Raw genomic sequence first — 26,501 nt, 5'->3', positions numbered from 1 at the left:
GGCCATAGGGATGCCATGGAGGAAAAGCAGGCAGCATCCTCACCCTCTTTCATTCTAGCAGGAGACACCAATACCCCAGTAAAGGCAGGAGTAAATCACACATAGATTGTGATCAGTGCCGTGGAGGAGAGACACCGGGGATGAACCGGAGAATGACAGAAGAGGCATGGTTTAGAGGGGTGGACAGGGCAGACCCATGGGAGGAACGGACTATAGATTGAGACCCAAAATGTAAGGAGGTAGCCACCATGTGAGAAGCTGCTGATCGAGTCATCTGGGCAGAGTGAGCAAGTGCACAGGGTTGGAGGTGGAAGAAAGATTGGCTCCTTTCCCGAGGGCTAGTGTGGCTAGAGTGTCATGGTGCAGAGTGGATGGGAAGGAGGGGTCTGAGGGGTAGGCAGGAGCTGGATGGTGCTGATCTCCGCAGGCTCTGGTGAGGAGGTTGGGCTTTCTTGGAAGAGCAGTGGGAAGCCCGGTGGCCAGTGAGCACTCAGGGATGAGGAGAAGGTCCAGGCAGCCCCGCTCCAGGCTGACTCAAGCCCAAGCATCAGAAAGATGTATGGAGGCTGTGTCATCCTGTCCTCTCTGTCCTTCTGGATTATGAGTGATATTTCCGTCTTTTATAGTGGGACTCTCTGAGTGATAGCCTAGTAGACCTCATTATATATAGTGAATCTGGTTTAAGGTTATAAAGCATTGTTTGAAATAACTCCAATGAGAAATTTCCTTCATAGTCCAATACTAGGAAAATGTCTTCCATCTTCTGAAAAACGATATGTATCTTTCCCTTCTCTCTGACAGGAGGAGTTACACAACAGCCTCTGGTTGCCTTTCCCCTTCAGTTGCCAGGACACTTGGGGTGAAAATCTATGGTCCACAGATAGCTGGGATGTAGGCTTCATGACCTAAATATTCTAATTCCATTTCCCATTCTTGGTCTTGATATCTAGTTGAAAAAAATATAATCTTCTTGGTCCTGACTTTTTTCACATTCTTTCTGTATTGAAGCAGGTATAAATTAAAAAGAAAACAAACTCACTTCCCCAAATGGTCCTCTGAATCAATATGCTGTCCTGTGCTGCTCAGGCCAGTGCTCCTCCCATTTTCTGGCTTTCAAATGCTCACCCTTTGCAGCTCAGAGAGGTGCCACATCCTCTAAGAGCTCTTCCAGATTGTTACTCTTCTCCAAACCCCTGCAGCTCTTCTGGTGAGTACCACATTGTTTAGTCTCAAGCCCTGACTCTCATTTTTCTTGTGTGTGAGTCTTCTCTTTCTAATGAGATCATATTTTAAAATTTAGGGACCAGCATTTGATAAAACTACCATTGATTAAGTGCCAACTAGGTGCAAAGTCTATACAAAAATTCACTTCCTAATGCTCACCATTAACCTGTGAGGAAGGGGTCGTTTCCTCTTGTTTACAGACAAGAAAACTGAGGCTCAGAAGTTGCCTGTAAATGTGACCAGAGGGCAAACGGGTAGAACCAGGATACACACCCTGTCTGGCTCCAAAGCTTGTTTTCTTGGGGCCACACTACTCCTTATGTTTGTGAGGTCATTGTGGGATCCAATAAGAGCTGCCTCTCATACAAGCATAGGGCCACCTCCCACCTGCTCTCTGCCACTAGAAAATCTTCCAACAGACAGGAGGTTTTCATTTCGTTCAAATAACTCTCCCCAAATCCCACTCAGCACTTCAGCGTAAAGTTATCAGGCATGTAATGGGCACTGGGATTCCTGGGGGAGGATACAGAGGTCACTGACCAATGGTGTCTGTCCCCAGAGGGCCCACAGTCCAGGGCTCAGAGCGGATCCCTTTCTGCTTTGACATGGGGGCAGGGGCAGTGGAAATGCTACTGCCCTTGTTAAAGTGGCAGAGAGACAGGAAGAGGGAGAGAAGATGCTGTTCAAGGCTTGGGTTGTTCTTTAATTTACTCATGGAGAGAGAATCAGAGATGATAGAAAGCACAGATGGCAGGAAAGTGCTCGAAAAGTTTTTTGCATTGTATCGATGCAAAATGTCCTTACTTTTTCAAATGCTCACTTTCCAACAAAGGCATGTGAGGGCAGTTTCAGGCTGTGCTTTTCAAAGTGCATCCCAGTTTCTTCCTCTGTTTGAATCATCCACCATAAGAAATGCAGGTTCTTGGCCCATTATAAACTTAAGCAATCAAAATTTCTGAGGATAAGACTCAGGAATTCATTCTTCTACCTATCCTCAGCTAATTCTCATGCACCTAAAAGCTTGAGCATCACAGGTGTAGGGAAAGACACCAACACCAAGATGGGCGCAACTTAGGGTATCAAAAATTTAGGCTGTCTCAGAATCTGAGAGGATATAGGCGCACATTGGTGAGACAGGGGTCAACATGAAAGTACCAGGAGTGGGTGGAGCCAGTGGGTAGAGCGTACATGACCATGGCCAAGTCAAGAAATCCAAATTTAATTCAAAAAGTAAACATGGGTCGGGAAAGTAGAGGAGCAGTTATTGGGATGGAGTAGGAAGGCAAAGTCAGGGGCAAAGTGAGAAGGCCTAAGATGAGCCCAGAGAGTGGACCTGGAGGGGGGGGCAGCTGATGGGCTTGTATGGACCTCCGTGGACAAAGCACGTGCAGCCGGCTGGGCTGGTTTGACTGGAATAGAAGCTCTCTGAGAGCCAAATCCTGTCTGTAGAGGAGTAGCCCAGGGTGATGGTGCTAAAGATACAGGTTTGATTCCCATCTAGCCTCAGGCCTGAGAAGGAGGCCCAGTGGCTGGGGCCTCCCTCTGCAAGACCAGCCTTTCTTTGTTCTCGTTAGTTCCTGTCCCCTTACTTCTGAGTCCTCCTCACCACCACGTAGGTGGCAATTGATTCGTAATGGACTTGTTTTTATTCGAGTAATGGTACCACTTTCTGCAGAAAAGAGCAATGCAATTTTGTTAATGAAAGTCATGTGTTGAGACGGGGTGGATGGGAACTTCTGGGTCTGGTTTGGCCCTGGCCCAAAACCTTCCGGGAAAACACAAACTTTGGGGGCCACACCCAGAAAGTCCCATTTACCTCTGTCAGGCCCATCTGCTTTGCATTAGAGCAATAATAACAGTCGTCTCGCAGTGCCCTTTCATAAATATAAAATGTGTAATAAAATGGTTATTAGAAGGTAATCAGTGGTGCTTATGTTTTCTTTTGGGAGGACATTGATGGTGAATTTGTGCACAGTCCCATGGCCATTCGCTGTGACTGGCCAAAGGCCACTTTGCTCCTTGGCCCTTGATAGGTCAGAGGGCAGGACCCCTAAGAGTTCCTTCCTATGCCAGGGAAACATCTCTGTGGATCCTCATACTGGAGAGGAGAGAGAAGACCAAGTCCAGGATTGGCCCAGGGAAAACCCACACCTGCCTAATAGCTTTAAGGTTGGTATTAAATGAACTAAAATTGATGAAGGGTAGAAACTCAGTGGGCTTCCCATCACCAGGGCTTATTTCCCCTTCCCTCATCTCCCCATCTCTCCTTATTTGAATATTTCAAGGCGACTTGTCCTTAAGAAAATTAAGGACACTTTTTAAGAGAGTCAAAATCTTTCCCATTGATAACCTATACAAGAAAAGAAATCTAAAAAAGAATGAATATATGTATATGTGTAACTGAATCACTTTGCTGTACACCTGAAACTAACACAACATTGCAAATCAACTATACTCCAGTAAAATTAAAACTGAAAAAAAATCTTTCCCACTGAGGAAGCCCACCTGATTTTCCCTTTCTCTTCTAAAACACTCACTGGAGGGCCCTCACAATTTAGAACCTCAGCAAATAAGATACCCTATGAAAACTAGCAGGGTTTGACCTATGTGTTACCTTATAAAGCTGTTGGATTTTGTTTTAAATCGATTAACTTAAGAAATCCTTGGAAATAAGAACATGTATTTTTTTCCCACTACTGTCTTTTTCAGTACCCAGTACAGTATTGGGTGATTATTTGAATCTAAGGAATGTTTGCTGATTAGTCGGTGATTGCAACATCAATATTTAGTTGTTAATTTATTTGTTGTTGTTTTAAATCAGCAAACCTTTATTAATAGGTACCATGCTAGGTACAGAAGAAACTCATGTAATAAAAGTAGCTAACTTCTTCTGAGAACCTACTCCCTGCTAGAACTGTTCTATGTATGTTAACCCTTTAATCCTCAAAATACTCTTATGAGTGTCTCAAACTTAGGGACTAGGGAATGAAGGTGGTCTGACTATGGCACTCAGGCTCTTAACCACTGCAGTACAGCTGCCTCATGAATAAATGAGGCCTCGTTCCTACCTTCGAAGGGCTTCCCATCAAAGGGATGTCAGGGCTGGGAGTGGAGCCCATGAGGAGTAGATATAACTGCAAGGACCAGATATGGAGGCCCTGGGTGATGACAAGAAATTTGGGTCAACCAGCCTTCCGGAAATTCCAGAGAATGAGGCACACACCTGCAGAGATTTTGTCTTTGCTCAAAATGGGCTCCATTCCTCCCTTCTGAAGTTAATTGGCACTGGCGAGGGGGCTGCCTGGGCACCATGTTGGGGTCATAGACTGTCAGAGCTGCTGCCTTAGAGGCTGTGATTAGTGTAGTCTAGTCCTGGCAGAATGTCCTCCCACCCACTGTCCTAGTCCTGGGAGAATGTTCTCCCACCCACTGTCCTAGTCCTGGGAGAATGTTCTCCCACCCACTGTCCTTGTCCTGGGAGAATGTCCTCCCACCCACTGTCCTAGTCCTGGGAGAATGTCCTCCCTCTCTGCTTACATGTAGACCTCACCACTTCACCAGATGGCCCACTCCATCACTGGGCAGCTCTTGTGCTCAACTGAAATCATTTTCCTCCAACATTGACGCGATGGTGCTCTGCCTTTCTCCATAGGTCAGCCTGCTTTGGATTCCAAGACAATAGTTGCAGATTCTTCCATTGTTTCTCAAAGGACATGGTTTCTAGACTTCATTCATTCATTTCCTCATTGACTGGATGAGATGGGAGGGATGTAAAGATGGTTTAAATGTTGGCCCTGTCCTCAAAGTCTTCACAGTATTGGGTGGAAAACAACAAAGATTCCTTAGGCAGTTTCTTGGGAGCTAATATGGCTGCCTGAGCAAGGTTCTAGAAGAGCACAGAGGAGAAAACCCATATCCCAGAGGTGTTAGCTTCTGGGTCACTCTAATCAGAGTGTTCCCGGTGTGGTTCCTTCCTCGCCCCCCACCCCCCCATTCTTCTGTGTCTTCTCCCAGGGTGTTGTTGTATAAATCAGGGGCTTCAAAGAATGCACGCATACAAATTAACTCCCAAATCCCTCTCCTTAGCTCAAACCCCTCCCCAGAACTCCAGACCTGGTTGTCCGTGTACCTTCTGGATCCCTCCACTGGCAATCCCAAAGTCACTTCCAACTCAAGACATCACCTTCCAAAGTCATGGTCTTTCTCCCAAGAAAGTCTCCGAAAGCTTAGGGCAGACTGCCTCTCATCACATAGCAAGCAAGGAACAGTAACCATATTCAAACCCAGCACTGCAAATTCCATTCTCATTCTGGACTTTTCTCACACACTTCAGTCTTTAGGTCGGGAAATGTGGGAAGGAGTGCACACAGCCTTTCCCTCTCATTCTGTGTCTTCTCTGTGACGCCTGTGCTCCGCGTGGTGTTTTGGTGCTCCTTTCTGCAAGGCTCTCGTCTCAGGGAAGAAGCCAACACCGATGACTTCCTGTTCCCACTTCCCACTTTAAGCCTCAGCTTTCACACGTGACTTGTGACAGCAGAAAGAGTCATTCTCTGGGAACAGAGGCCCTCCCAGCCTTCACTCTATATTCTATTCTCTCATGCAATTCTAGTACCTTTCCAGCAGAGATGGAGTCGGTTTTATTCTCTGTTGTATCTCCAGGCCCTAGAGTTGTGCTTGGCTCGTAGCTGATGCTCAGTGTCTGCTTACTGATTGAAGAGATACTGTCTCTACACCAGGCCAGAGTATTTTTCTTGAAATTGCGTACATGGAAAGATTAGCTTCAGATTGCTGAGTTTGAAACGAAGTCCATTTGTTCAGAATGCAATTCAACATCCGTTTTTTTAAAAATTAATTTTATTGAAGTGTAGTTGATTTACAGTGTTGTGTTAATTTCTACTGTACAGCAAAGTGCTTCATACACACACACACACACCCACACACCCACACATATTCTTTTTTTTTTTTTTTCACATATTCTTTTTGATACAGTTCCATTATGGTTTATCACAGGATCTTGAATATAGTTCCCTGTGCTGTACGGTAGGCCCTTGTTGTTTATCCTTTCTAAATATAGTTTGCATCTGCTACTTCCAAACTCCCAATCCATCCCTTCCTCACCCCGCCCCCGCTTTGGCAACCACAAGTTTGTTCTTCATGTCTGTGAGTCTGTTTCTGTATCATAGATCAGTTCGTTTGTGTCATATTTTATATTCCACATATAAGTAGTGGCATATTTGTCTTTCTCCTTCTGACTTACTTCACTTAGTATGATAACCTCTAGGTCCATCCATGGTGCTGCAGATGGCATTATTTCATTCTTTTTTATGGCTGACTAGTATTCCATTGTGTGTGTTGTATATAAGTGTATATACCATATCTTCTTTATCCATTCACCTGCCGATGGACATTTCGGTTGTTTCCATGTCTTAGCTATTGTGAGTAGTGCTGCCGCAAATATAGAGGTGCATGTATCTTTTTGAATTATAGTTTTGTCTGGATATATACACAGGAGTTGGATTGCAGGATCATAGGGTAAGTCTATTTTTATCAACATCCATTTATTGAGCATCTACAATATATCAGCTATTGTGCCAGGTACTGGGATTTCAGCCAGGAATAAGGTACAGTTATGGGCCTCAGGGGGGATGGAAGGGAGGAGGCAGAAGTGGTGGGAGAGGTGGACAGAAGCAGTGCAGTCATTGTGTGGCAGTGTGGCTGGTACAAGACACGAGGTGCTGATGTGGGGGCAAGGTAAGGAGTAACTCACCCTGTGGATATGAGAGGGGGTAAGAGTGTGGTGACAAAGTTGAGCTCCTCAGACCCTGAGATCCTCAGGACTGGACAGGATGCCTTTCTTGATCTCTCTTGAGTGGAAGTGAAACTTCTTCCAGCGCTTTAAAGAGAAGTAAAATTGAGAATCACAATATCTCAGAGCCGAAGGAGGTATTAGAAACATCGAGTCCAGTGGATTTCCAACTTCCTTTTAGGAGCAGAAACTTCAACCTACATCTTACCAGGACACCCACACTTTGTAAAACAGATCCAAACCGAGTCTCTTCCACAGCTTGAAAACCATGATCTAGGACAAGTGTCTCATTTTTCAGGTGAGGAAACCAAGGACCAAAGGCCCAGAGCACAGGAGGGGCAAAGCTGAGTGTGGGTCCCAAGTCTTTGCTCTGTGCTGTGGGTGGGTGTGGGCGGCTGGGTGGAGGGACTGCCGACAGCCCTCCTGGCCTGAGATTAACCATCAGGTGTGGGAAACAATTACATTCTGAACAGGCGAGATCCGCTCGTCCCATTCTCCCTCCCTGCAGTTTATGTCAAAACACGCGGGCAGGATCCTGCTTCTTCTCACGTTTTAAAAACATACAGTGGACTTGTGTTTACAATACCGCGAAGGGATGTGACGCAGAATGGCAGAACACACCGCCCCCTGGAAGAGCCACCCGGCCTTCTTCGTGGCTAGCTTGGTCCCAGACCATAAGCTCTTGAAACGCTCTCCACTGGGCTCCGACTCAGAGAGTCTTGCCAGGGGATGTCTCTGAGCTTCAGGTCTTAAACAATGTTCTACGTTATGCAAACAAACAGTACCAACAATGATCTGACCCTTGGATCTGAGCCATGTCTGCCTGGACCACTCAGCCTGGGAGTCTTGCGGTGTGTGGAGGGAAAACAGATTAGGTGTCAGATTTCCAGTCCCAAACCCTGTGTTTCTGCTTTTGTGGGACTATAGGTGGGCTTTTCAGCTCTCTTAGCCTCAGCTTCCCCATCTCAAAAATGGCAGAAGCTACGTAGCTTTGAGCTCATCCCCTGGTTTTCATATAAACCATGTTCCAATAAAATTTCTTTTTTAAAAAAATTTTTATTGGAATATAGTTGATTTACAATGTTGTATTAGTTTCAGGCGTACAGCAAAGTGAATCAGTTATACGTATACATATATCCACTCTTTTTAAGATTTTTTTCTCATATAAGCCATTACATAGTATTAAAATGGAATCTTGCAGGCAAATCCAAAGTATAACATAGATGAAAGATAAGCCCTTTGGCTTCAAGCAGGAGGAGATGCCCGGGGCACTACCACCTCCTCTGCTCGTGGAGCTCTTGAGATATCTCTGTGGGTCCTGAGTGTCCTCAGAACATGGTTTGATACCACTTGGCTATGTGATTTCTCAGGTCCTTTCGGGCTTAAACATTCTATGATCCCACAGATAGAATTGTAAATGCTAAGTCACAGTTGTGACTATAAAAATATGTCTGTGTGTGTATAGATGAAAGATTTTACTCTGACATTTTATTTTATTTTGATCAAGACGTAAATATTTTTTAAAAATTATGACAGTTTAGGGCTCACAGCAAAATTGAAGGAAGAGATTTCCCATTTACCTCCTACCTCACATGTGCAGAAGCCCTTCCATTATCAACATCTCCCCCCAGCATGGTACATTTGTTGAAATTGACGAACTTGACCCATGTATGAAAAGTCCACCAAAAGTCCATAGACTACATTACAGTTCACTCTCAGTGAGATACATTGCACGGGTTTGGACAAATGTATAATGACATGTATCCACCATTATGGAATCATACAGAATATTTTTACTGTCCTAAAAATCCTCTGCTCTGCCTCTTCATTCCTGCTACTTGCCCCTCCCAAGATGTTGTAATTTTAACTTATTTTTTCTTGATTAGAAAAGTAATATACTCATTCTTGGAAATGAAATCACTGTAAATAAAAATAGTATGATAGAGAGGGTGGGAGGGAGGCTCAAGAGGGAGGGGATATGGGGTTATATGTATAAATACAGCTGATTTGCTTTGTTCTACAGTGGAAACTGGCACAACAGTGTAAAGTTATTAAAGTCCAATAAAGAGTGAAAGAAAAAAAAAGACAAAAAAAGAAATCCTCCTCCTCTGAATTGAAATTCTATTGAAAGATGATTCTGCCACTTAAAGAGCTTTCTAGGTTGAATGAGCATAGTCAGAAGGCTCTGCTGTTTGGCTTTACTGGTTGAGAGGTGATCATGGTCTCTCTCACATCTGAACCCCACGTTCATCACATGTGGATTTGAGGACCCACTTTTTTCTCAAACTAGAGGGAAAAGAAAAGTGATGAGAAGTGTTTTTTCAGAGGGAGAGGATATGTCTAAGACTGCATGGTGAGGATGGGAGAAGCCAGGAGTGGAACACCTCAAGGAGGCTTCAGTCTGAGAAAATGAACCCTTCATTTGTTGCAACTGCATTCCTTTTCTTTCTTTTCATCTCTCTTGCTTTTGCTGCAATTCTGGACAGGAGCTTTTTGTCTTTTTTTTTGTCATTTTTTTTTTTTTTTGGCTGTGCCACACTGCTTGTGGGATATCGGTTCCCCAACCAGGGATTGAACCCGGGCCACAGCAGTGAAAGCACTGAGTCCTAACCACTAGGCAACTAGGGAGCTCCCCAGGAGCTTTGTGACTTTATTCTGGACCCTGATGCCACCCCCCACCCATCCCTGCACTAATTCCCTCTCTCCTCCCTAATCCCAGCTCACATGTCAGACCCTCAGAGTCCAGGAAGAGACCTTGATAACCAAGTTCACCATCGGGTGGATGATGAATGTGGTCATTGGCACTCTGTATCATTGCCACTCTGCCTCTGTGTACTGTCTTGTACTTCAGAGGACATAAAGCCAAGGGAACTACGTTTCCCAGACTCCCTTGCAGCTAGAGTTCTAGATCCCATTTAGGTTCAGCTAGTAGAGGCCATTGCTTGATGTTTAGAAGGTGAAAGTGAAGCAATAACTCCCCATAGTTGATGGCAAAATCAAATAACAACTAAGCTTTTTACAGCCTTTCAAGTTTTTGAACGAACTCTTTGAGGTCATTCAATTGAGCAACCATCCTCTGCCTTACACATCATCTCCTAGTTTCTTCAGTTTATTTAGTTTCTAAGTTCTAAAGTGGAAGTAGGAAGAACACCTACTTCCTAGAGGTTTTGAAGATCAAATGAGGTGATACACAGGAAGTGCTCAGCACATTCTGGCACAGTGCAGAGGCTGATGGATTTCACTCCTTTCCACTTCTTACTCTTCTCCAGGCCTTGCTTCATCTTCCTGCACTGGGATATAGTGCCTGCTCTGAAGTAAACTTAAAGCCAACACTAGAACTGTGTTTCCCAAATAGTTCCATGGAAGAGCTCCTCAGATACTAGGGTTCAAAACCTGCATTTTGGGAACCACCATCCTGGAATATTATTCCTGGAAGAAACCTTAGAGATCTTTGAGTTTACAACCTTCCATTGTAGAGAGACTGAGGCCCAAAGAGGGAAAATGACTTTCCTAATGTTATATAGCAAGTGACTTGCAGGGGAACCCTGGTCTCCTAAGTTTAGGGTCAGGAGGAAAAGTCACTAGATCTTTCAATTTCCCTGTCTATAAAATGTTTATAATGAAGCCTGTTCTTCCTACCTCACATGGGACAAGTGACAGTAAAACATTACTTGTGTAAATGCTTTGGAAAGCTTATGAATGTCTATCAATATGTCCCTTTATATAGTCATACACACATTTATATCTAGAAAGGCTTTATATGAAGACATTATTAATGATCAGTGTTTCCTGATTAATCAAGTAACTAAATATTTATTGAGCACCTGCCAGGAACCAGTTACCGTTCTCAGTACATGGTGGAGAACCAGATTGCCATAGTGACTGCCTTCCTGCAGCTGACACTCTGGATGAGCTGGAAGGAAAACAGAGAGATGCACAGAGAACAAATAAACAAATGAATAAACAAGACGACATTGGAAGGTGATAAGTGTTATGAAGAGGTAAAGGAGGGTGTTGCCATCAAAAGTGACAGCACCTGTTTCAGACTGGGTACCATGGCAGCCTCTCTGAGCAGGTGACCTTACACTGTCCCTGGATGACCAGAAGGAAGTGAGCAGGGGGATCTGGGAGCAGAGGACTCCAGGCAGATGGAGGGCTGGACCAGCGGCTTTAGATGAGGCAGGGGTAGGGTGGGATGATGTCCCATGGGGGAGGGCCTCACAGCCCAGTGCAAGCAGAGTGGAGGAAAGGAAAGGAAAGAAGTGGCAGTTTGGATACCCAAGTTCTAATCCTGGTTCTGCCATGAGGTAGCTGGGTTACCTTGGACATGCCACATCATAGCCCTGGCCTCAGTTTCCCTATCTGTCAAAGGGAAGCATAAATCGTGCTGTTACCCAGAGCTGAACTACAACAGGGCAAGGCCTAGGGTGTGACCTGCCCTTAAACACCCCTGCTTCCAAGAGCAGTGATAAACTTCAATCTGTCTCAGGCTCTTCCTGGAGCTGGGGCTGCAGGAATGAGGGGACCCCTGACCATCCCTCCGCCTGCACACACGATGCGAGACCTGTGCTGGCCCCATGACAACAGGCGCAAGAGAGAGGGTCTGCTTTTTCTTCTTGTGGACTCCAGCCTTCAAGCCTTTGGACTGAGTGCCAACAATAATTCATCAGGAACGCTTTACAACTCAGCATTACAAAACCTGTTAGGAGACAGATCACCCACAGGACAGGCTTGAGAAGGAAATGTGTTCATGGCTGGTGACCTCCAGATGATTAATGATTTTTCACAGGGTGAACTCTGTCCTCCGCCTCCCATGTGCTGTATGCTCCTTCCCTCGCTCACTGGCTTGTTTGCAGGGGAGGGGGAGGGGAGTGGGGGATGCTAGAAGGCACAGCCTGCCGATCAGAAGGAAGATGCAGGAACAGGAGCCCTGTGTTGGAAAGCCTGGAATGTCTTATTTTTATGACTTTATTTTTGCAAAAATAGCAATGCAGTTTCTATATCTTGAAATGTACACTCTGTCTCTGAACTCTAAATGAGCTCATTTCTATTATGCATTTTGCACAGTGCCCTGGGCTTTCACCATCATTCTCGTGATTATTATCTATTCCATCTCCACGGATCCAAACCCTGACTTTATTGAATATGGGATGGAGTGGAAAAGGAAATTATGATTGTATTTTTTTGATGTTTGAAGTCATGGTAGCTTGAGTTTTACTTTTCTAGATTGAAAAATTTATAATTGTGATAGAGGTGGTTTCAATACACCGAAGTATAGGGTTATTGAAAGATAAATTTCTGATCCTTCCCTGCAGTCCCACAGCCCTGAGATCATCAGTGTGAAATCAGTGCGAGCCTTGATGGTAGCAAATCCACTTTAAATTGGAACGATATTCCCAGGTACGTTCCTACGGAAAATGGATGTTCAGATGCAGCCCTTTCTAATTTTGTGGGAAAAGCAAGTTTATGATGATGGGGATGGTTGCTCCTGTTTATTGACTCCTTAGGTTAAAAAAGGTACTCTTCTGTCATAGGGCATTACATGTGTTACATAATCCTTATGACAACCATAAGAGGTACTTACTGATATTGTCCCCATTTCACAGATGAGGAAATTGGGCTATGTGGTAAGGGGTGAAGTAGTAAAATAAGGATTGGAGTCCAGGAGGTCTTATTCTAGTCCCAGGGTTCTGCTGGTTGAAACTTTCTTAGTGTGAAGTCTTTCTCCTATAATAGTTCCTAAAATTCTCTTGGCTTCCCTAAATATCTGCTTGCAAGTCCTTACAGGCAACAAAACCAATGAGAAGGTAGGAAGGATGAATTAATAAAGGATGAAATTCCTGTCTCCCAGGTCCATTGTGACAGCTGTTCCCTCCATGGGTCCCTGTTCTGGATGAGACTTAATGTTATAAACACATATATTTCTCTGCTCCTAAAACTGCTTCTATTCCAAAAATCTAATTAACCTTGTAACCACTTCTTGGTATCTTGCCTGACTTTTAGGTGCTCCAGAAACACCTGAACATGTTTGAGAACCTCTGAACTTGACCCTGAGGTCTTGGATGAAGTGTGTAAAACTTACTTGTCAACATGCATTTTGTAGCTGTATTGTAAAAGCAGTTAAAATATCAACATATCAATATATGGCAAAGCATTTAAGAGCACAGCTTTAGACTCAGGGCCTTGTTATGATAATGTAGTCGTCATATGGCCTTCGGCCTCAGTTTCCTCACTGGAAGATTGGAGTTGACAGCACTACTTGCTTTACAGGGTTGGAATCAGGATTATTTGAAATTATGTTGAAGTAAAACATTTAAACAGTGGCCAGCAGACAGGAAAGACAATGCACAGTAGATACTTTAATGAAAACAATAATTTATCATATTTGTTCAAAATTCTGCCCCTCATTTTCACTAATTCACTTGGAAGAATCATCATCTGAAGTTTATCCATAGTTTCACACTAGACTAGGTTAATATTACAGGGCCTTTCTAAAGCTTTACAGAATATGATGAGAGCCTTGCATTATGGAGGAAAAAAACGAAAAAGAAAACTGGACAACCGGTAAAACACATCGTTTGTTTAATTTAAAATTGAGAGTTAGGTGGGTCATTCCCATACATTGGCCAGTTCATGTCAAATAGACCAGTTGAGATGGGAAACAGTTTCTGTATTGGGTGAGATGTGCTTGTTCTTAAAAAGAGAGACTAAGCTGGACCACACTTTGGAGGATGGAGGAGTCCAACTTAAGTCCCAGACTTGACCACCGTGTTTCTCTGGGATAAAGGACGTGGGATGAATGAGAGTTTTAACCAGGTTTTTTTCTTTTTCTTCCTTTTTTTTTTTTTTTACCAGGTTTTAATAGTTGCAGGGGACAGAGACCCATTCAGATACTCTGGTGATGGGAGGTTTGTTTTGAGAAAACTACAGAGGACAGACTCTCATGGGAATCAAAATTTAGCCAAACAAGCAAAATGTTTTGATTAAACAGCCCTATTGGGAAAAACATTTGAGACTGTACTTTAATATATACATATATGTATAATTTAACATATAATTTTATGTATATATATTTTAACTGATAAACTACATGTATTAGTTTGCGAGGACTGCCATTCAAAATACCACAGACTGTGTGTCTTAAACCACAGAAATGTGTTTTCTCACAGTTCTGGAAGCTAGACATTCAAGATCAAGGTCAAGGTGTTGGCAAGGTTGACGCACATGGTCCTCCCTCTGTGTGTGTCCAAATTTCCCCATTTTAAAAGGACATCAGTCACATTGGTTTAGGGCCCACCCTGAAGACCCCATTTTAACTTGATTACCTCTGAAAAGACCCTGTCTCCAAATACAGTCACAGTCTGAGGTACTGGGGGTTCAGACTTCAACAAGTTTTGGCTCACTCCCTGTCGGATCTCCTTGAACTGTGACTGATTTTTCCTCAATAACATGGCTCAGGAAGCGTTTGTACTGAATGTAAGAGATGTGACCTCACCATCGTTTTCCTAGTGTTTGCTTGTGCTTGTAATACTATTTAATGGATATTTCCTCTGCAGGAAGCTTTTAAAGTCCTTCTTACGAGGGTTGGTTTAGCAATCATGAGATAATATCATCTCCAAATCACTTACTTGGCATCTTAGTCAGTTCCAGCTACTGTAACAGAGTATCATTGACAAGGGACTTAAACACCAAACACTTATTTCTCACAGTTGTGGAGGCTGCAAGTCTAGGATCAGAGTGCTGACATGGGTGGGTTCTGATGAGAACTGTCTTTCAGATAGGTGCCTTCTTGCTGCATCCTCACATAGGAGAGAGAGGAGAGAGAAGGAGAGAGAGAAGGAGGAAGGGGGGGGAGAGAGAGAGGGAGGGAGAGAGAGAGGGAGGGAGAACCCTAGTCTCTTCCTCTTCTCATGGGGCACTAATCCCATCTTGAGGGACCCACCCTCATGACCTCATCAAAACCTAATTACCTCCAAAAGTGCTCACCTCCAAATACTATGGTATTGGAGATTGAGGTTTCAACATATGAATTTTGGAGGGACACGCGTGTTCAACCCATAGCAGTTGGGCACTGCTGCATCTCAGTTGGATGAGTGAGTGAGGGCCAGCCCCTCCATGTTGGGAGACTTCCTTCATACTTTCAGATTGTTCTCATACCTAATGTTCTAGATACTTCACATGCTACAACCACCTGACATGCATCTAGTGAAGGTATCAGTGTCAACTTATAGACTATATAAGTATTGCAAGTATTGTATTTTTCCCTTACTTGTAGATACAATGAAAAGAAATAGAAATTGAAATAGTTATTTCTGCACCCCACTGGATTATATCCCATTCTTCAGTGGGAGGAAGAAGGAACTTCAGAAAAGCAAGAGTTGCATGATCTTTTGCTGACATAATTCTGAGAATCATGGACACAAGAGGGTGGTGAATTGCACTGTAGGGTTTTCCCTTTAATGGCGTTTGCCTCCTCCCTGCCTGTCTGATTTATTCTTTCTACTGACCATCTTCCTCATTCTCTCCTCTATACTGACCTTTTCCTCAACCACTTCTGCTCCATTTGCCCTTTATAACTTTGGCTCACGTGTGTTTCCTCATGACCTCCTGTGGCCAGAGATGCAGAGCTGTGATCTTAGGCAGTGATGCCGCCTCTCAGAGCCTCACTTTCCACTTCTATAAAATAATGGAGATAAACTACACGAGCTCCCAGGTTACTTCCAGGAGTCACGTCTGTACTGTCACTGTTGTATTTATTCTCCAGAAGGAGGATTACGGCTTAGGAAAAGAGACCAGTGGTTTGAAGCTGGGCTTTCATGTAGATTCAAATCCAATTAGAAATAATCTCCAAAGTCAGCTTGGAACGCAAGCTGAGGAGGTTGAGAAGGGCAGGCATCCTCTTAAACTTGGTTTAAAGAACAGCTCAGTTTATGGCAGGCTAAAAAGGTCACAGAAAATTCAAAGGCCAAGCTGACACATAGTTATATGTCCCTGAGGGCTAAGAGAGAGACTCCACAATGAAATGAGAACAAGTAACACTGTAAAAGGGAGAACCTTAAGTACACTCTAATATACTGAAAAAAAAAAAATTTTTTTTTAAGCTTTGCTCTATTTCTTGTGATATAACCTCATAACTAACCAGTGTGTTGCAGCCTTGTGGTTGAGAAGCACCTACCTCAACACAGAATCCACACTCTCCGGATTGGCCAATGATGACTCCTGCTAATATCCATCCTTTGACTTTGATGACCTCCCCAGTGAACCACACCTACGGGTATTTACATCTTTTGTGCTTCCCTGTTTCTCCCACTTTGCCCCAGTCTGGGTCAGTGACTGCTTTGAGCCATAGACTTAGTGCTGTGCTGGTTCCAAGTGTGGCTGTTAATTGGCCTGGCAGCTTCTACATCCTTGCTCTTGGGATGCTTCTTTCTGGAATTCAGATGTCAAGCTGTGAAGCAGCCCAAGCAGCCACATGGCGATGCCCATGGGAAGGAGACTGAGGCCCCTGGCCTCCAGGCCCCAGCCCCCAGCCCCAGCTGAACTTCTGCAGGAGCCTTCAGATGACTGTAGCCACATCAGGGACCCAGCCAACACCAGATGAAAGGAAGAACTGCCCAGTAACTCCTGGGAGGAAAGACTTTATTGCTTGAGGCCACCAAGCTTTTCGGTGGTTTGTTACTCACCAATGAATAATTGAAATAGGGCCAAATGACCTTCTCTATTCTCTAGCCCTGTTAGCACCTCTCTCCCCTTCTGTTCATCATGTGCTTTAGTCAATCCAAGTGGCCTCTCAGTCCACCAAAACAGACTTTGGTCCTTTCTACTTGCTCCTCTCTTGTCCTGGGATGTCCTGCATTTCCTTCTCTGCAGAGGCATTTCCTTTGCCCCAAGACAAATGTCCCCTCTTCTCAGAAGCTCCCTTGACACATAATCCCCTCACCCTTCCACCAGAGTTAGTGTCCCTACTCTATGCCCCCATGGTATTTTATGTGTCCTAGAACATTACATGGCCTATTGTAGAGTCTATAGGGTTTTAAAAATATATTGAATAGCTTGCCCATCCCCACAGGAAGTGAAAAGGGGTCAACTGTGGTGTATTCAAGAATAGCATGGTCTCTGGGTTAAGAAACATCTGGATTTGAATCTAAATTCACTCTCAGGGTTATCTTTGGATACTTCTCTAGACCTCAGTTTTCTCACCAGCAAAACAAAGTTAAGAATTGTCTCTACTTAGGGCTGTTGTAAAGATCAAGGTGTACTACTGCATATGAAACACCTAGCTCAGGGCCCAGCCCAGAAGATTTTAGCGGATTCCAGAGACATCCCCACCCTGTCCTGCTACAATGTTAAGCCTGATGACACATCCCCGGGCAGCTTCCCTGGCTGAGCCTCATCCCTGAGCCCCCTGAGTTAGGTGTCCTGCCCTGGCCTTATAATACCCCTTCTCGCTGCCATCGTGTGTTTTATATACGGCAAGCCGTTCCCAGAGACTGCGACCTCCTGCAGGTGGGCACTCACTGCTTCTTGCTACTAATTTCTCATTCCCAGCAAAAACCCACAGCACCTGACACCTAGTAGGTGTTCAATAAATACAGGTTGAATAATGGTTCCAAAATTTAGGATTTAATCTAGGATTGCAGGGTAGTTAGGGAACAGGGAATGTTCCCTTGGTTTTGATTCAGTATCACTTAGTGTCTTCTGTTGAAGACAACTCCTTTGCCAAACCCATCATGTTTCTTGAGTTCACTGAATGTGCATGCAGCAGTTACCTGGGGTGGGGCAGGCAGGTCAGGTACCATCAGCTGACTGACTTTGAGTCAGTCTCATGACTCAAGGCTTCTTTTCTTTGCATTTTGAGGCATATGGTCTATAAGGATCCTCAGCTCAAAAATTCTCTCTTACAGTGGTTTTAAATTTGGTAAAACCTCTCTAATCTTATATTCCACTGACTTAGCATCCCCTGCCTCTCTTCAATCCATCAAGCTTTTAGGAATAGAAATCTATGGCGGATATCCTCCGCTGTCAAAGAGACATAACATTAAACAATGATGATGCAGGAACTATTTTTATATTCAGCCTATGCAAATGAGTGGAAACACAGACAAAACTTTGTGGATAAGCTACTTGATGGCGTTATTTATCACTTGAGAAAACTGGAAGCAACCTGAAAGTCCAACATTAAGGGAATGGTTTGGCAAATTTCTCATGTATGAATTAGTTAATACCAATATTCACTAAGGATGTGCTCTGTGCTGGATGTATCCTAGGTGTGATTTAGTACAGATACCCTTTCAAGGTCTTGTGGTTCAGTGAGCATGACATTAAGTGACCAGCCAACTATACCAGGGATGAGTTCTCTATGAGGAAAATTATGCAATGTTACAGGCATCATTCCCAGATGTCAGGGTGGGGGAGGAAAACTTTCGGGATCAGGGAAAATTTCCAGAGAAAGGTGATAGCTAAACTGGTTTGCAAGGAAACTCAGCCTTGTGTTCTACACAGAGAGAAGAGTGTGTGCAAAGGCCAGAGGCCAAGGCGACCTTATGCATTTGGGAAACTGGAAGAGCCCTGATTGGCTGTAGTTCAGTATAGTGTTTTGCAATCAGGAGAGATGGGCCACAGTGGCAAGCTGTGTTAAAATATTTGAATTTCTCCTGTGAGAAATGAAGAACTACCGAAGATTCCTTTCATTTTTTTTCTCCCAGGAAGAGAGAAAACCATGTGTGCAAAAAGCTTTCCAGCACAAAGGAAAATAAAAATGATCGAATATTTAAAACAACAAAAGAGTTTGCACAATCCTGTATCTAATGTGATCCTATCTACATAAAGACAAACAAAAAAATGCAAGGGAAAAATCCTGGACAAAAATATGCCAAAATGACAGCAGTAGCTGACTCTGGGTGGTAGGATAACTAGTGACTTTTCTTTCTGCATCTTTACCATTTCTCATACTTTCTACTGTGAACCCTTATAATTTGGACAATCAGAATAATACAAAAAAACCTTGAGGTTGATGAAAGATGAATGTTGTGTCCATGTTTTGTGGGGCCTCAGGGTGGCCTTGTTTTGGGGACCTACCCTGAACAGATTTCCCTGTAGGGAAGGGGAGCCAGGGTGCCTCCCCCAGGGCAGAGTGAGGCCAGGCATACACCTTCCCTCCCCCTGGGTCTGGGCTACACACAAGCCCCATCTCCTGCCTAAATGAAACAAGGGAGATTCATACTGACCTGGGGACTCTGATGAGAATTGGTCACGGTGAGTGTGGGGAGCTGAGGGAAAGGCTGACTCTGATGAGAAGTGGTCACGCTTTGTGGGGAGCTGAGGGAGAGGCTGACTCTGATGAGAAGTGGTCACAGTGAGTGTGGGGAGCTGAGGGAGAGGTCACACTGCGGGCAGAATCACAGTCTCCATGGGCATCACGGAATAAAGCATGGAAGAGGGGAGAGATGGACCCCAATAGAGAGATGGTCAGACAGACAGATAGAGACAGAGCCAGGGACATGGAAGATACAGAGACAAGGCAAGGATACAGAGCGGAACAGACAAAGCAGAGAAACAAGGAGAGGATGAGACAGAAAGATGGAGAGACAGGAAAGACAGTGAGAGACTGAAGCAAAGAGACAGAGATTAACAGAGGGAGGAAATACCAGGAGAGTGAGAAGAAAGAGAGAGAGAGAGCAAAAGAGGCAGAGGGACAGGAGATGATGGGCAAAAACCAGGAATAGAAACAGAGAGATATAGACACAGAGAGAGGTACTGCGACTGAGAGTACAGGGTGGAAAAGTTATAGACAGAGGTGCAGAGACACAGAGGTGATACGGAGCCTGTGAGAGACCGAGGCAGAGATGGTGGCTGGCAAGAGAGGCACAGGGTGGAAGGATGGAATGTTCCTGGCAGGCACGTCCGAGGACTGTGTTTATCATGTCCAAGTGGTGGTGCCTGCTCAGACACGCATGGCCTGTCCTGAAACTCATTTCTTTCTTAGTTACATTCCCAAAGTGTCAGTAACACTAAAAGAAGTTTTTAAAGTCATTCGTATAACAGTTTGTAATTCATGAGTCTCTTCTATACTCGTTATTTCCACCATCACTTCACTCAATCGAGTAGCTAATGTTACGGGCCTTCAGGTGGCTTTTAATGCCCATTTTACTTATGCAGAATCTGAAGCCCAGAAGGGCTAAGAATCTTGTCCTGGTGGCACATCTGGCAAATCGCCAAGCATCAATGAAGACCCACGCCCTCCAGACTCCTAGTTCAGGCCCTGGTTGCTGTTCCACGCCCTTTAGTCCGTGATCTAAGCTTCAGTACACTGTGCTGGGTGTAGAGGGGAATATGAAAACAGTGTAATGCATCAGCAATCATTAAGCTCCAACTGTGTGCAAAGGCATTAGGGTGGTAGTGACACTGTGACAGCCAAGACTTGATTTCCACCCTCAAAACACTTATGCTCCAGGGTCTTCCTAGGTGGCGCAGTGGTTAAGAATCCGCCTGCCAGTGCAGGGGACACGGGTTCGATCCCTGCCCCAGGAAGATCCCGCGTGCCGCAGAGCAACTAAGTCCGCGTGCCACAACTATTGAGCCTGCGTTTTAGAGCCCGTGAGCCACAGCTACTGAGCCCATGTGCTGCAACTACTGAAGCCCATGTGCCTAGAGCCCATGCTCCCCAACAAGAGAAGCCACGGTAATGAGGAGCCCGCGCACCACAAGGAAGAGTAGCCCCTACTCACCGCAACTAAAGAAAGCCCACACACAGCAAAAAAGACCCAATACAGCCAATAAAATAAATAAATAAATAAATAAATAAATTTATATATATATAAAAAAAAGCAGAGACCTTAAAAAAGCGCTTACGCTCCAGTTGGGAAGTTGGGGCTTCAGGTAGACATAATGTGAACCCCCAATGTTTTGTTGGTGTGAATCCAGAGTCCTCCTTGCAATTTCCACAGTTTCCAACTCTCCTTCCTCATGGCCTCCTCTCTTTCTGCTACTACAACTCTGTGCACCATCTTGGACTGGCTCTGGGCCCCTTGGCCATTTTATTTATCCAAAAGAATCTATGCCTATGTGTGAATATTGCGAGTTTAGTAACATTAATAAAGATTTGGCAGTAAAGGACAAGAGTTCTTTTTCCTAGCACCCAGCTTCTCCCCGCCTGGCAGGCTTCCCACTGTGGTCTTTGCGGTCTTCCAAATCCTCCACCCTGGACATGCCTACAGCCCTCTGTGCATGCCCCCACACACGAAGTTCAAGGTGCCTTCCTTTGAGGCCCAGCCTCAACTGCTGCCTAGCCTTCCCCAGATCTCCTGAAATTGAGAGGCATGCATTTTTTAATATTTTGCTACACACAGAACAAAGATACACCAACGATTAGTCCTGAGGTCACTGTGAGGCAGAAGGAAAAGATGAGGTAGGGGGAGGTATCAGGGCAGGAGGGCTGGAAGCAAGGGTTCTAGAGATGGGTTTCTGGAAAGTTCCAAAGCTCTGGGAAGGGAGGTGGAATTTGTTCCTCAGGGTGTGCAGTTTGCTAGGACAGCAACCAACCCATCCACTTCTCTCTCTGCATCCGCTAGGTCCTGCCTGGAGGGTAAGGGCCGTAATTTTCTCTTGGCCCTGACTGAGAGACCCTCCTTCCCTCAGCAGTTGTCTAGGGCTGGCTGGAAGTAGCAACAAAGCTTGCATTTGTCTTTCTGGAGAGTCTGGGTTCTCTCTTGAACTGTTCGCTTTGTTAGAAGAAAGAACTTGCTCTTTCGCTTTCAGGACCAGAAATCAGCCTCCCCTCAGACTCCAACACAGGGGCAAAGGCATTTGTGTTGCATCTGTTTCCAGCTGCCTTTGAGCATAGCTCATCTTTTTACAGAATCGATAGTTTAATGTTTTTCAAATGCAACAATGCATGCAGCCCTGAATGGAAACCACAACGTCATGTTTCCTTGTCTCCTGGGCCTCCTTTCTTGGAGGGTATGATCTCACCCAGGGACCCCTGAAGTCCTTGGGCATGTCTTTCTTCCGTGTGCTGCCCGAGTGAGTCTTTCATTCACATGTGTGAAAAATGTTCCAGAAATATGTCCAGAGGCTTTCCACCGGCTTCTGCTAACACAGGTGTTATGTCTTCTGGCCTGGGCCAAATTTTACAAGTTTACATTCTTATTTTTGAGTCATTCACTTTGATATATGCCTACATATTCACCCACCAGAAGTGGATTTTTAAAAAATAAGGCCCCAGACAAGAGAGGGAGATGGAGAGGAAGACATGCAGGAAAGAGCCCTGGGGTAGAGTCTGAAGCCCCATGACCCAGGCTCCCGCCAAACCCCGTCCCCTCCCCACCTGGTCCCATCCATGTAGCAGTGGGTAGCTCTATTTCAAAGAATCTCCAACCTCCGTTTCCACATCTGTAAACCGTGAATGATAATCACCCCTCTTATTGACCTTACAGGCTTGTCGTGAGGATCAGACCTGCTGATGGACCTGAAAGTGCTTTGAAAACTGTAATGTATGAGACAGACAATTGCTGTTTACTGAGCATTCAACTTCGTGCCAGGCACGGGGGAGGCATTTACAGAGATTATTTAGCTGAATCTCCACAACCACTATGTGAAGCAAATACCATTAGTCCTATTTTTCAGGCAAGGAAACGGAGACTTCATAGGCCTTAGTAGATTACCCAAGATCGCACATCTTGTTAAGAAAATTTCAGCCTTCTAATCCTTTTGCACAAGCAGTGTTTAATCTTTCTTCCTCCTCTTCGTATGGTTTTTCTTCTCCTTCTCCTCCCACCGTGACACTTCTTCTTGTACACTGTATAGGAAATTGTGATAGTCATTAGGGCTGTTCACCAAATCCTTCTCCACATGATAAATTTGTGCTTCCTTGCCCTTTCTGAAATCGGCAACTGCCACGTGACTGGCTTTGACTAATGATGTTGAACAGAAGTATAACGTGTCCCTTCTGGACAGAAGCTAAAAAATCTGTGCACGACTTCCCACATTCCCTTTTCACTTCTGGAAACATGTATCTAGCTGAAGTGCCCATCAACCTGGACTGCTGAGTGACTAGGATAACAAAGCCGTCCCCCAGCCTGTCCTGCCACATCTCCCCGCACTGAAGATGTGCAAGGGTAAAATATTTGTGTTCATATGTTTAAAACCTCTGTGATTTGGAGTTTGTTTGTTACTGCAGTATAACTGAGCCCATCCTAACTGATAAGGGGAGCAAATGTGGTGGCAAAGGCATTAACAGGGAAAAGAGCAGATTGTAACGGGAATAGCACTGATGGAGTGGGAGCCTCCAAATTTGGGTTTGCTGTCAGCTTATGTGGTAAACTTGCACATCTCAATTTATTATATTGGAATACAGGGGTGGGAGAGGTATACCTCTCAGTCATGTTAAGGAGACAGAGCTTGTAGACTTCACAGTACTCCTAGCAGGATCCAGGAAATGCTGATGTGTTACATAAAAAATAACTGTTTGTTATGCTCCGTTAAGTCTCATACCACTAAAATGAGATAAAGACAAGAAGCGAGTGTACTAAATAGTTGAGAAAACAAATTTTTTAGAAAAATTTAAATGATTTTCTATATACTTATTTAATTCATCTTCACCAAGTCATACTACCTACACGATAGGAAGATTTTATGATTTTTGGATTTTTAAAATCCACAACTGAAATACCTTGTCCAGCCCCAAGACACCAGCACTCGGTGGGTGCATGGTTCAAGAACAGCTAGACTAAATGAATGGCTTCCTATTTCTGTTCACTTCTGTTATAATGCCCTCAAATTCTAAGTCTGTGAACCTCAAAGCTTTCCTAATGTCCTTTTGGAGCTTCCTATTCACCAAAAATGCCACTTCTGGCTGATAAGGTGAGATAACTGACTCTGGAGGCTTGAAAAACATTATAAATAAACAGGTTAAGAAAATGAGAAGGAACCTTGATGTGCTTTTAGGCAGATTGAATGAGAGAACTGTACAGAGTGAGCTGGAGAGTGGGGACCGCTGGGTCTAGGTCTCCTCAGTGTTCTCAGATTGACCCACTCTGTCCACTACCAGGGTCACTGTCAGCTCTTGCCTGAACTGTCTCAATAATCTTCCAAAGCATGTTCCTGCTGCCCAGGCCTGGAACCAGGGGGAGGAGAGGGAGGCACCTAGGACTTAGCATTTAAGGAGGCACGAACTCTTAGGAGTTGACTCCAAGCTTGCATGGCTATGAGAGGGAGTGCCTCCTTAAATGTTTTGCACTAGGTGCCTTCCTTACCTCCTCCTCATCCTGGCCCCACTGCTGCCAGGCTTGCCCCCTGCCATCACTGTCCACACCATAGCTACAACAGTGATTCCCAAGTATGAATCTTTTTTTTTTTTTTACAATTTGATTTTTTTTTCTTATTAGTAACATATATATGGCAATCCCAATCTCCCAATCCAAGTATAAATCTGATTGTTACTTTTTTCTTAAAATTTTTAAGTGGTTGCTCACCACCTTCAAGATGAAGTTACGCTTCTTGTTCATTCATCATTTCATTGAGTTTTTGATTGATTGATTGATTTGCTGATTGATTCAACATGCATAGAGGCAGGCACTGTGCTAGGTGCTGTGATGAGAATGATGAGCAAGACGGCCAGTGTTCTTGTCCTCCTACTGCTGACATTTGAATGAGAAAGAGAGACAGGACACTGTGAACAAGTAGAAATAGAAAGAAATGATAAACTCTGAGTGCTGTAAAAGAAACAAACAAGGGCTGAGATGTCAGATGAGCAGGGCAGGGCCAGCATTAGATGTTCACTCCATGGACTGGATAAGGATGGACTCCCCGAAGACGTCACAACTAGACAGACAGGAAGGTTGAGTGGCAAGAGCGGAAATGAATTCCAGTTGGAGGGAAGAGCATGTGTGAAGATGCTGAGGCAAGGGTGGGCTTAGAATATTCAGACTGAATGGAAACCAGCACATCGTGTGTACTGGGAAAGGTGGGAGACGGAGCATGGACCAGACTGCACAGTGGAAGGACCTCAAATTTTGCTCAAAGTGTAATGAAAAGATGTCGATGTTATGCAGAGGAGTGACATGGCTAACATTTACAGTGTTATTTAGTCTGTTGTGTACAGATTGGACAGAAAAGACTGGTGTGGAAGCTATGACAGCGTTACAGCCAAGAGATGCTGGTCGTCTGGACCTGGGTGTAGGCACTGGAGATAGAAGAGAATAAATGCAGTTAATATTTTAGTGAGTGATGGACAGAAGCCATTGATTATTTGGACGCGAGTGTGTCTGTGTGTGTGAGTGGGGAGTGATTGGTGAGGGAATGGCAAGGATCAGGGCCTTCTTTGCGTAGGCGAGAAGATGTGGATGGTACAGATTGAGGGAAGGAGAATTGGCGCAAGAGAGGGGAGGAACAGGTGCATGTTTAAGGCAATAAATCTGTAAGACTCTTGTAGGTAATGTATGTCTGAGTAGCTGTTAGACATCTGAGTGAAGGTGTCAGATAGGCAGCTGGAGTGTGGAAAGAGGCAAGGTCTGGAAGTGTGAACTTGAGGTCAACAGCTCACAGACAGACAGCATTTAGAATCATAGGAACAATTTCCGCTTCTGGCCAAGATGGTTAACAGGAACTAGACTTACCCTCACATTCAAGAGAACAACAAAAATTGGACAGAATATTAGAAATGAGTTTTCACACATGAAACTTTCGGCAGCGCAGGGCAGTGAGTGGTGCCTGAGAGTGGGCAAACACGTGATGTGGGCTAAGATTTCCCAGGTGACTGCCCGGAGAGCTTCCAGGATGCAGTGCAGGGATGGGGGAGCCAGGCAGAGTCCGGTCTTCCTGAGTTGAGATGACGGAGCTGGGAGGCCTTGGAGGCCGAGGTGGACAGAGTTTGAGTTGCAGAAGGGAGAGCCTCACAGAGGGTGCTGCTGGTGTGCAGTGGACCAGGCTGGCCTGGTCTGGTATCTGCTGCAGCCCTGGCCAATCATCACAGCTTCCTCAGCCTCCTTTCACGGGTGGGAGATTCTCGCTCGGCTCCAGGTTCCTTGCGGGGAGCCCGACACTGGCCCCCATCGCACGACTCAGCCTCTTGCCGTGTCAGCTGTGAACCTCTGGCTGCCCCTGCGGGTCTTGCTTCCCTTCCCACTTAATGCTGTGTGTTTCTCTTCCCTGTGTGGCCTGCAGGGTTATAGGTCTTGTTTTGAAATAGGATTATGTTTTTAAAAATCTTTTATCATATCTCATTGCTATTTTTATTTGTTGTTTTTTACTTTGACTGGGGAGTAATGGAACAATCCCAATCTTTTTCTTCCTGGATATCAGCACTCAATCCGCTTTCTTGACCTGTGATCTTCCCGTGGCTTTCGTGACACCCCTTCTCCTAGTTTTCTCCTACCTCTGGGGCCCGTCCCCCTCTCTGCACAGTGCTCCCCCCTTGGCGACGGTCTCTCATCCATTCCATTGTCACAGGTGCCTTTTCACTGCCACAGACTCC

At 44.8% G+C, this 26,501-nt stretch overlaps 1 protein-coding gene across 2 annotated transcripts in view; it reads left to right on the top strand.

Annotated features, from left to right (window-relative positions):
• The window catches only part of RAB28 (RAB28, member RAS oncogene family), a 224,468-nt gene that overhangs the window by 124,941 nt on the left and 73,026 nt on the right, over positions 1-26,501 (top strand). Inside the window, exon 7 of one of the 2 annotated variants that reach the window (XM_057706377.1) lies at positions 22,465-22,506. The exons of the other annotated variant lie outside the window; for it this stretch is intronic. Within the exon in view, the coding sequence (XP_057562360.1) occupies positions 22,465-22,491 (27 nt within the window). The 3' untranslated portion in view covers positions 22,492-22,506. Of the gene's footprint in view, positions 1-22,464; positions 22,507-26,501 lie in introns of those variants that run through there. 2 annotated transcript variants of the gene reach the window in all.

The sequence above is a fragment of the Hippopotamus amphibius genome, chromosome 13, assembly GCF_030028045.1.
Source record: "Hippopotamus amphibius kiboko isolate mHipAmp2 chromosome 13, mHipAmp2.hap2, whole genome shotgun sequence".
Classification (NCBI taxonomy): Eukaryota; Metazoa; Chordata; class Mammalia; order Artiodactyla; family Hippopotamidae; genus Hippopotamus; species Hippopotamus amphibius.
Note: the sequence above shows the minus strand (reverse complement) of the source record. Positions and strands in the feature narration are given on the sequence as shown.